This window comes from Typha latifolia, chromosome 4, assembly GCF_019914945.1.
Source record: "Typha latifolia isolate L0001 chromosome 4, TyphaL0001v2, whole genome shotgun sequence".
Classification (NCBI taxonomy): domain Eukaryota; kingdom Viridiplantae; phylum Streptophyta; class Magnoliopsida; order Poales; family Typhaceae; genus Typha; species Typha latifolia.
The window spans coordinates 11,511,243-11,522,608 of NC_133089.1; the positions used below are offsets into that span (position 1 = coordinate 11,511,243).

Below are 11,366 nucleotides of genomic sequence, written 5' to 3' on the forward strand. Positions count from 1 at the left end.
AGATCTACTGCTGAGATCCGAGAAGAGAGAGAGAACGAGAGAGAGAGAGATGCCTACGTCCCGCACCTCCAGCCACGTGAAATCTGCGATCCAACAAAAGTGATGACACGTAGGCCCTAGAATCCAGTACAGCAAATGAGGGGCTGCCACGTCATGGGATAAGCAATGGCTTCCCATGATGGTGTGAGATATGGTTGAGTAAATCCAAATGTGGAGTTTGCTAAATTGCCCCTTGATTTCGAGCGATCTACTCCTCCTTTGAAAATTATTGGATGGGAAGTCCCAAGTACATATGCAACAACTTCGTTTTTCTCCACCCCCCCCTTACCCCCCCCCCTAGAAGAGAGAGAGGAAAAAGTACATATGCAATTGATATGAGTATAACCAAAATTCTCTACCTACGGCCAATCACAACCCAACACATATCCTGGCTGTACCAAAACTCTACAATTTGGGCTGTAGAAAATCCACGATCAACAATGAACTGAGGTTATTAAATATTCAACATTAAATTTAAGAAGAGTTTAAGGATCCAAATGTTTCATTGCATTTATTGGCTACTCTAATAATCTGTTTTTAAAAAAAAAATTGGAAATTTAATGGCATCACTGTTAAATTGTGTTGTGAAAAACTAGGTACATGAACCAGGTTCACTGTGAGCTCGGCTACTCTAAAAATCTTATAATTAATGAACCAAAACAATCACTTTGGCATTCACTTCCCATTCACATCAACATCAAGTTAAAATGATCTATTTACAGCTAAACAACCTTATAGTAATTTATCCTAATCTTAGTTTGGCATTGAAGTTTAGAAAGAGAGGGAGATTTGTTAGGGGTATTTGGGTCCTTATCTTAGCAGAGAAAGGCTTGTGCAAAGACACAATTCTAGAGAGAGAAAGCCCTGCGGTGGTCCACCGCACACAGAGGAGAGAGAAAGAGAGAGATGCCAAGACACGGCTGGTGAAAGCGAGGATTGTCGCATTCCTCCGCTCTCTTCTCTCTAAAATGCTTCCTTCTCCTTCTTCTTGAACTCCTCGTCTCTCCCTCTCTCTCCTCTCTCTTCTCCTTCTCTTGCCGTCTCGTGATTGCTGTCTATTTCTTCCTCTTACTCTCATCTTTGCCACATTCTCCCAACCCTCTCTACTTCTACTGCCAGAACAAGTCCGTACCTTTTCTCTGCTAACGGAGCTCTACATCCCATTCTGAGCTCTCCTCCATCGATTCCAAGCAACGCCAACTTCGTGGGTTTCGATTTCTCCTGCTCTGCTGCAATCCGCTGTTCCAGTTTGTTCTACTGGAATGTTGGTTACTACTGTTCGATTGGTTTCTGCCTGCTCCAAGTTGGGTTTTTGAGAGGTTTTAGCATTGCGGAGTTTCTTCTCCTCTTTACCCTATACTAGTTTCCATACTAAAGTTTCAATTTTGAAGTCTTCTAAGGCCTTGCCTCAGTAAAATTTGAGTTGGGTCTTCGGAATTTTGAAGATTTTCTTATACTAATTTTTGTATCTCCTTCTTCCCTCAACAACTTGAGGTTTAGGGTTTTAGCTCCTTTGGAGTTCTTTTTTCTCTTTGCTCCATCTCTTCCAGGGGATAAAAAAGACCATCTGGGTTATAATTCCATCTCCTTTTAGCCTGCAATGTCGTCGTGTATAAGCGGCGGCGGCGGCCGGACATACCGGCTCGACCTCGACATCATAAAATCCTCTTCTTCTTCTCCGCCTTGGTCTTCGCACTCTTCCTCGCCTTCCTCCACTCTCTCGGAATCTAGCAATTCTCCGGTCGCAATCTATCTCAAAAAGCCACGAACGCCGCGGAAGAGACCGAACCAGACCTACAACGAAGCTGCCGCCCTGCTCTCCACCATATACCCGAACATCTTCTCCTCCACCAAGAGCCTCAACAAAATCTCCAAGCAAACGCAACCTTTTAATCCCTTCCCCGAGCCCTCGGATCTCCTCCCGGCCTTCCCGGTCCTCAGTGACGCCGCCTTCCTAATCCACAAGCCGTCCCCTGAACCCGAGAACCCGGTGAGCAGCGAATTCCTTGACCACAATTCCTTGTCTCCGAGTCCGGTGAGCAGTGAGCTCAGGGATGCCAGCTCTGCTCCGCAGAGCCCGGCGAACAACGAGTTCCTCGAGCCCACCTCGCCGGTCACTTTCGAGGACGACTTCGACGCGGAGTCCATCCTCGACGAGGAAGTGGAAGGCGGCATAGACAGCATCATGGGCAGCAGTAACAACACTACTAGCAACCATGAAGATGCTCTTCTCCACAATTTCGATGTCAATCCGTATCTCCAGAGCCTAATGGGATTTGGTTTAGGTAGTGAATTCGAGCTCGGTCTCGGGTTTCAATTCGGGATAAACGTGCGTCGAGCATTAAGGCATCGAGACGGTGGATACCGGTGGACGCCGACGGTGCCTGTGAAGGACATACTACCCAAATTTAAGATGCCAACGCCGCCGTCCGACAAGAGGAAAAAGAAGAAGAAGAAGAAGGTTGACAAGGAAGAAGTGGTGGAAGTCCAGAGCCCTGTACCTACCGAGGCTAATACACAAAAACAAACGAATAAAACCGGTCTGGGCCTCAAATTGAATCACGACGAAATCTTGACGGCGTGGTCGGATCACGGGTCGATGTTCTCCGACGGTTCCGAGTCGCCCAATTCCGCCGCAGATGCTCTCGTAAGTATAACAATTTTCACAATCTCGAGAAGCAAATTATTGAGCTCACTCTATACAATATCTTTGCAAGTATAAATCTTGTTGACCGTTCTTTTGAAAGTGATGAAATCTCTACTATACCCTCAGTTGTTGATCAATGCTTTGGGCCTATTAATTGCAGGCTAAGTTGACAGACATGGATCTGATCCCAGAGAATTGGGTTGGAGGTGGAGTGAGAGAGGCAAGCGTAATGAGGTACAAAGAGAAGAGGAGGAGTAGGCTGTTCTCGAAGAAGATCCGGTACCAAGTCCGCAAGACGAACGCCGACCAACGCCCTAGGATGAAGGCAAGTGTAAGATTTTGTATCTCTTTGTATTTACGAACCTTTGTATCTTCTTGACTTAAATGTGATATCTATTATTACCATTTTAGTGAGCTGAGCAATCCCTCCCTCCCTCTCTGTCTCTCTCTCTCTTTCTCTCTCTCTCTCTTCTTGCAGGGCCGTTTTGTTAGGAGGCCATCTTTGCTCCAACAAGCCATAGAGGAGGGAAACCAATAGAAGAGGATACCCTTTTTTCTTTTCTTTTCTTTTTTCTTTTTGTTGAAGAGTTTGCAAATTTTGATTTTGGAGTGCTGGTATGGAAGGAATAGAGAAAGTTTTGAATTTTTAAGAGGTTTTTTTTATTTTTATTTTGCATATTACCATATAATTCCACATTCACCCGCAAAGAGAGAGGCCTCCTCCTTTGACTTTTTTTTTGCAAATAAGTTCCTCTTTTTTCAACTATATAAGCAGAAAAGTACTTCATGTTATTGCATGAGGAACATGCTCAGTATGTTTTATTCTTCTTCCTCTTTTTTAATAGCTAAAAGGTTCTTCTTTTTCTCTTACCATTTATTCAATAAAACCACCTGTAGGAGAACTTAATAAAAAGGATATAGAAGGAAAGGATGTTCTTTGAAGAGAGAGAGAGAGAGAGAGAGAGGAGGTTTTTCCACAATAAGCTTGAAATATAGATGGTTATATGCAAAAATCCCTTCATTTGAATGACCAAAACTTAATTTAAATAGCTACACTTTTGAATTTGAATTTTAATGTCTTTTCTTCCCATGTTCTACTGTAGCTTTTCCTTGAATGATATTACAAGTAGGGCAAAGTTTGTGTAACGCCCCCACAGGGCACACGCGCTCACACGGCATGCGCAACGCACGCGACAGGACGAGCAGGGCTTGTCACGCATAGATACACATATTCTCAATGTAATCAATCTCAAAGATAAATTATATTATCAACTAATTATTAACATATGAATATTCAAGTCCACAACAATCATACTAGATAACTACATAATCTAGTAGGGTCTACACAGGCCACGACAAACCATCGAGATACAACTAAAATTACTAATACATAAGTACATTATAGTCTAATCTGTATTATATAAATCATCATCTATACAATGAAATACAAATATCAAATAATTATACAACTCAATATCTAAATACACTATCTTATATACCATCTCACGTCTATAAATAGCTCTGTTGAGCTTAAGAGATCTTGGCACAACTTCTGCTTTGATTAGCTTTGTTGAGCTTTGCTTTTCAAGACTTTTACTATTTTGATTTGTTATACTGCCAAAGTTGACTAAGTGGGAGATTTACTTCTAAGGCCATTACCATACTCACTCCATCTCTTTTCATGTATAAGTTCTTGTATTTGATATTTTATTTTTTTGTCATTTAATCTATTTGTCAGCCAAGTGTAAAATTTGTGTTTAAGGTCGTTGCCCTATTTTCTCTTCTTCTTTTTTTCAATTAAGTTATATTTGATTATTGAAGCTAATAAAATGATGAATCTATGAATTTTCTTTAAAAACAAATTTGACTTGCAAATACAGGGAATGAATTTTGTGGAAAAATAGAATTTCTTTATATGATTGCCATTTGAAATTTTTTTCAAATATCATGTCACTATATATTTTACTTAAAATACTATAATTATATGCTTAATTTGAGGAAACTTTTTTATTAGAGAACATTCAGGAGACTAATAATACTTAAAAAGTTGAGATATCAAGTGAGAGAATGACAATTTGAGAATATGTGATGAATTTAAAGAGAATTATCTTCCATTGGTAGGAATGAGTTTGAAAGGAAAATAACAAAATTAACCCTCCAAAATGGCCGAGTAGGGATGAAACTAGGCCATATTGAATTTGATCTGATCCAATTCTATACTTGAATTTTGCTTGATGTAGGTTAGATTTTTCTATCCATCTTGAATTTTGAATTCGGATCCATATCTGAATAGTCTATATAAATACGAATAAGGATTAAAGAACAACATCTAATCAATATTTACATATTAATTAGTTTCAAAACACTATGTAAAAAGTGATATTAAAAACTTACTATTATTTTATATATATCTCTAATCTTTTTTTCTCCTATATTTATTAATTATCTATAGATTTTAGTAATTATATTACAAGTTCTTATACATTAAAAAAAGGGGGGGAATAGATACATCCATAATAATACTTAGTGGATATAGTAAATAAGGTCATTATCCATGAAGAAACAAAAAATGAACACAGATATGATTTTTATCAGTTTCAATCCCTAATGTTTAGACTTTAGAGGAATAAAATTAATAATTATAGGTCTAATTTCATCAATGCCCCTCCAAACCAGCCATTTTGACTATTTGCAAAGTTTATTTTTGGGGAAAAATAATGTTTTAGAATTATTATTATTTTTTTCAGAAAAGAAAGAAGAAGAAGGAGAAGAAATCTTGGATCGAGTTGGGCCGAAACAGAGCTTAGGAGATCTTGGCCCAATTGCCAGACTTGAGTGGGCCAAATGGTTGATATTTGAAAAGTTCTTAAATAAAATTATGTCAAAAGAACCAAAAGAAAATATTAATGGTGATGCTCTCTTTAAGCTGCATAATTTTTATGTGATAATTACACTTATATCACCTGAAAAACTGAGAAGAAATATCCCTTGTATTTTGCTAATTAAAAGTTGTCTCTTCTTCCTCTAAAATATTTGTTTAAACGCGTTATATAATTACTTATGTGGTTTGCACGTGATAATTTATGGATAAAAAAATAATAAAAATGTTACAAAATGGGTATTTTGAGATATTTTTAGTAGTAGTGGGTCTGTATGTTGCCAAAAAATTACTCAGAGGAACTATGTGAAAAATAATAATATTTCAGAGTGTCTAAATATAATTCATCCTAATTTTATTCCTTGATGATGTAGGTATCATAAATCTAAACAATAGAATGCATTATAGATGAGGCATATTGACAAGCATAATTACTAATTAGATCTAAAGACATTTGATGTACTAGTGGAACTAAGTGTAGGTGGTTATAATGAAAGTTTGGATCAAAATCTTTTAAACTTTGAACATTAATAATTGATTTATAAGAGCATCTTCAACTGGGCTCTAAAACACCAATTTCGAGCAAACACCAAATTTAGAGCCTAATGGAACTCCAACCGGGCTTCAAATAGGGCTCCAAATTTGGAGCCCAACACTAATACTATTCAAAACTTTTAAAATGTTAATTTTGCCCTACAAAAGTTTAATAAAAATTTTAAATTTTATCTGTATTCTTTATTAAATAATCTAGTTGGTTAAACTAAATATATAATTAGTTTTACTATTTAATTTTTAATAATAAATAGTATAGTCGGAAAGCTCTCATCAAGATATTTAAAATGAGTCTAATATTAAATTCTTTATATTTTATATTTTATATTTCGTGTAGTATAATTTTATGTGTTTAATTAAAAATAGTAATTTAAAATTATTTTTGAAATCGTTAAAAATTAGTCTTATTATAAATATGTCTATCAGAATTTTCTAACCATAATTTTTATTAAAAAAATCATAAAAAAGCCTTACCTAAAGATGCTCTAGCTACTTCCAATATCAACTTAGAGCATATCTAAGGGAGGCTCCAAATATAGAGCCAAGAGTCCGGTGCACTCCAATGCACCAGTCTCTATTTTTATTATTTAATTAATATAATATATATTATATTTTAAATTACTTAATAAGTCCTCTTAATATTATTATTTTTAATAAAGAATATATGGTTAGAAAACTATCATCGATATTTTTATAATAAGACTAATATTCAATAGTTTCATAAATAATTTTAAACTACTATTTTTTAAATTAAAAATATCAAGATTATATTACACAAAATAAAAATAAAATATTTAAAATAACTTCAATAATTTAATATTAGACTCATTTTAAAGATCTCGATGAGAGCATTCTAATAGTACTATTTTTGTTAAAAATTGATTAGTAAAACTAATTATATATTCAGTTTAATTAATGAGATTATTTAATAAATGATACAGATAGAATTTAAATTTTCGGATTAAGCTTTTGTAAGGCAAAATTGGTATTTCTAAAAATTAAATAGTATTGGAGCTGGGCCCCAAATTTTTAGATGGGGCTCCAAATATGAAGCTCTATTCTAGTTGGCTCTAAATTAGAGCCCAATTTGGAGCTCTACCCAGCTCCAAATTTAGCGATTGGAGATGTTTTTAATTACTACCCTCAGTAATTCCATTTTCTATTAAATAAATATCTATTGAGAAAGTTTTTTTTTTTAATAGCAAGCTATATTAAGCCTATCCACGTGACAGTATAAAGGCCTCCTCCAAAATAAAGTTACATAGTTCCAGGGGTATGGGGTCCGTCAGCTCTAGCCTGCCCCCAAACTCCGCTTCCCACATTTGGCCACCCAGTCAGCCACTTTGTTCCCCTCTCGCCTCACATGACTCAGACGACAGTTTACAAAAGAACTGAGAAAACCATTACACTCAGTAACTAAACCCTTCATTTCCCATGGACAACTGACCATATTCTTCATGATTCGGACTAACTCCATTGAGTCGGACTCCACTTCCATATTAGTGTGGCTCGTAGCAAGTCGCAGTCCCAACTGGAGGGCGTGCCCCTCGGTTCGTAGCGCCGACTTGCCGACGGACGGTTCCCACGCTGCTGCTACCAATGAACCGTTCGTGGCCCTTATTACTGCCCCTGCCCCTCCAAGGCAATCCCCACCCGAGAAGGCTCCATCCACATTGACCTTGATCCATCCTTCAGTTGGGTGCGCCCACCTCATCGCCTACGGCCTAGCCGGATTATTCCTTGGCTTGCGTTGTTTTGCATAATCCTTAGCTAGTTGCACCGCTCGCCGGACTAGCATGTCAGCTTGAATCACAGTGCCTCCAAACACCTTTGCGTTGCGCTGCTTCCAAAGCATCCACAGGGTGGTCGCCATAATTGCCTTGCAAGCCAAGTTCTTCTCCAGGTCTTCATTCCATGACGTAGTGATCCAGTCCTCCGACAACCTGGATTGCCACTCTTCACTCCCCATACCTCCTTCGCAACTCGGTACGTGAAGAATAGGTGCACCAAACTCTCTCTATGGAGCCCACACTGGGCGCAACTCTCGTCCGGCCCGACCCGGATTGCATGGAGGTAAGCACGAGTTTGCAACCTCCCCTAGAGTAGTTTCCATGCAAACAAACATACTCTCGAGGCCACCGACAGGCGCCAAAGAGTGCTCCATCCTTCCCAACCATCTTGGCGACCTGGGTGGATGAAGGCGTATATTGATTTGGCCTTGGGTTCGCCAGCTCGGCTGGCCACCAGATCCACCTATCCGGCCGGGCCACCTCCGTCAACTCCGTGGTGCTAATCTGGAAAGCAAGGTCAAGCCCAGCTTCCTCCACAAGCCCAGCAAGGTCAAGCTCTGTGGTGCTAATCTGGAGATGCTTTTAATTACTACCCAGGGTAATTCCATTTTCTGTTAAACAAATATCTATTGAGAAAGTTACTAACATATATGCATTTGTAATATCCAACTCATATTGCCTATTTGGTACAAGTTCAATTTATTGCTGCAGAGACCCTCTCAATTATTTCTTTTTTCTGTACCTTAAGAAGTACATGTTGTCTCCTATGCTATCAAATATGTTTGATTGCTAATTTAAAAGTTTTTCTTTTACCATACTAGATATTTTTTTTACCAAATTAGATTATCTTTCAAACTTATTATCAAACATACATTGTCTAATTTACTATAGCCTAATAAAATTGTTAAACTAATCAGCTTTTTTTAAAAAATGCTAATCAGTTTAGTATTTACATTAGGTAATTTTTTTCTTAACTGCTAAAAGTTTAAGTTAAATGGATTTATATACATAAAACACTGAATTGATCTACGTTTTAGGACCAGACAAAAACTCTGAACTAACTAGCATTTTTTGCTTAGAGATAAAACGCTGAGACGTTCAACGTTTTTATTAGAACTACAGTAAATTAGACTTTATTTGCTAATAAATTTAAAAAGTCTATTTTGATAAATATAAATTGGAGCATAGCTAGTTTGGTCAAAAACTTGCTAATTTAATGTCTTAGTCTTTTTTTTCCGAAGGAGGATTCACCCCAGCAGGAAAAGTGTTCCTAACAAACGTAGTGTTCCATATTAAAAAAAATTTTCTCCTGCAAGAGTTTTTCTCCATTGTGATCCATCTCTCCCTATGATCATCTTTCTCAAATTCTCTCCTTTCCATATCCAAAAGAGTTATTTCCCAGTTGCAAACCTTTTTCTTTCTCTTTCTTGCTATATGTTTTATATGTTTGCTCATTTTCCTTCCAAACAGTCTTCTCCCCTACCTCCTCCCTCATCTTCCTCATTGAGCTAGCCTCATGAGGTAGGGTTCTAATGGCTCTAGTTTCACCTAAATCGTAGGTCAGGATGAAAAGATAAAAATAAAATAGTGGAGATAGGTCATGGAGGGCAGAACGGTAGTTTTTGATGTTGTGGTGGTCGTCAGAGGGTGGTGGACGACCAAGGGTGATGCTGGATGACCGTGTAGTAGCGTGACTGCTGGAGGTAGAAGGTGGCTAGGATTTGGATGCTTGAAAGAGATCTACGGTTATAATTTACTCGTATGAAGATAAAGACAATCTAATGACTAATATAAAAAGATAAGGACGAAAATAATAAGTGGCTAAACTCAGATTTCTCTCAATAATTCTTATCAACACATTTTCACCCATATTTATAGGAGTAAAATCCCTAACGAATCGGATCCACATGTGAATTATCCAATTTATTTGAAATTCAAAACAGAAAGATAAAGTTAACTAATTTGACTCGACTTAACCCATGTGATCGGATTGTAACAATCCACAACGCTTCCAACACCTTGTCCCCAAGGTGACTAGTCTCTCACGTCCTTATACTCATACAACTTGTTGTGCCAATTAGTGGATTTATGTTCGTCTTCCTCAAGTCCGTCTAGGAACATGACGTGGGCTGGTTAACGCTTACATTTATGATCGGGGGTAAATCGGTCATCACAGTTAAAACACAAGCTTTTTTCTTCCGTGTTCTTCCAAGTCGTTGGGTACAAAGTGGCGCATTATCATCTGTTGGTTAGGTTGAGCCGTTGGTGCAGGCTGAGTCGGGTTAGTCAACATGGCCTAAAAATTCTCGTACTAGGTCGGACCGAACCGAGGACAAATCGCATCGGCAAAGTCCTACCAAGACTTGAATGGTCGAGTCTGCTCAGCCGACTGGTTCCACCTAATCACCATGCCCTCCAAGTGGAATGAGGCTAGTTGAACCTTCTGGTAGTTGGGCGTGCCATGTTACATGAAAAATTACCCTACTAGATAGGTCTAATCTAGCGGGTCTTCCTAGATAATTTTGGGAAATCAAGCTTGACGATCCGAGCTTGGATCCCAAAATGTGGTCTGTCATCACGGGCGAAGTGACCTCAGAGTTAAGGCTGGTCTCATGGGTCATAGGCCCACAGGTTCGGCTCATGTCGCACTCGGGCTGCATGCGAGTTCGGCCTAGTCTAGCGACGTAGGTCCACCGATTCATTCCACTATTCTTCGTCGAGCTCGTACTCATGCTCGGGATCTTATTCAAAGGTTCCAAACTAGTTTGGAATTCGGCCTGTCTCGAAAATTGTGCACTTCATCTCCTTTATTCTAATAATCTAACCCTAAGGCTAAATTTGGAATTTGGCCTAGGGGCGCCACCATAGGGTGGATGGGGGCGATGGCGGCTGGGTTCGGTCGAGGGTCGTCGGCAATCAACCCTTGGCCGGTCCTTGCGGTGGTGGAACAGTGGCAAGCGGTGGTGGAGGGCCAAACTCGAGCTCCGGCTCGAGCTGGTGTAGTAGTGGTCCTGGTGTGTCGCTAGCTAATCCACCGGCCCCTGGCGGCTATGGAAGTGACCAGTGGCCCCACAGTAGGGGAGTAATGGCGGTAGGAAGCTGCGATGGAGCCACCCCGACATAAGGGTAGCTTCCCACGATTGTGGCTGTCGGGTTCGGCCACACGACGATCGTCGGCGGCTGCGGCGGCCATCACTGGCCAGCAGTCGGCCCAAGGAAGCCAGCCATGGCCACCGATGGGCATGGGAGCGTCAAACTTGTGGCCACTAGCCACGGGTTTGCTATAGCACGAATCATCGCGGGTAGCGGTCTTCCAGCTGGTGCCGACGTGAAAGGTGGCCTGGGCTTAGGTGCGGGAGTACTGTGGAAGGGATCAGTTATGGTGGCAGGGGCCATGAGCATCTGGATGGCCGACGGCGGGAATCTAGGGTTTTTGGCCCTAGCTCCCACCGTGGGTGGG

General features: G+C 39.6%; 1 protein-coding gene across 2 annotated transcripts; it reads left to right on the top strand.

Annotated features, from left to right (window-relative positions):
- The first annotated feature begins 923 nt into the window (after positions 1-923).
- LOC140785704 (protein CHLOROPLAST IMPORT APPARATUS 2-like) lies at positions 924-3,336 on the top strand. 2 transcript variants are annotated; one of them, XM_073133666.1, is made up of 3 exons: positions 924-2,686; positions 2,847-3,017; positions 3,165-3,336. In XM_073133666.1, the coding sequence occupies exons 1-3, from the start codon at positions 1,640-1,642 to the stop codon at positions 3,222-3,224; spliced, it is 1,278 nt and encodes a 425-aa protein (XP_072989767.1). In that variant the 5' UTR covers positions 924-1,639; the 3' UTR covers positions 3,225-3,336. The 2 variants fall into 2 exon arrangements, with proteins under 2 accessions (XP_072989767.1, XP_072989768.1); XM_073133667.1 differs by having other exon boundaries at positions 2,847-3,011.
- Positions 3,337-11,366: the final 8,030 nt, after the last annotated feature.

Coding starts and splice junctions, on each gene's coding strand:
- LOC140785704 (XM_073133666.1), top strand. CDS start 1,640: ATGTCGTCGTGTATAAGCGGCGGCGGCGGCCGGACATACCGGCTCGAC. Junction 2,687..2,846: donor ATTCCGCCGCAGATGCTCTC/GTAAGTATAACA, acceptor TATTAATTGCAG/GCTAAGTTGACAGACATGGA. Junction 3,018..3,164: donor GCCCTAGGATGAAGGCAAGT/GTAAGATTTTGT, acceptor CTCTTCTTGCAG/GGCCGTTTTGTTAGGAGGCC.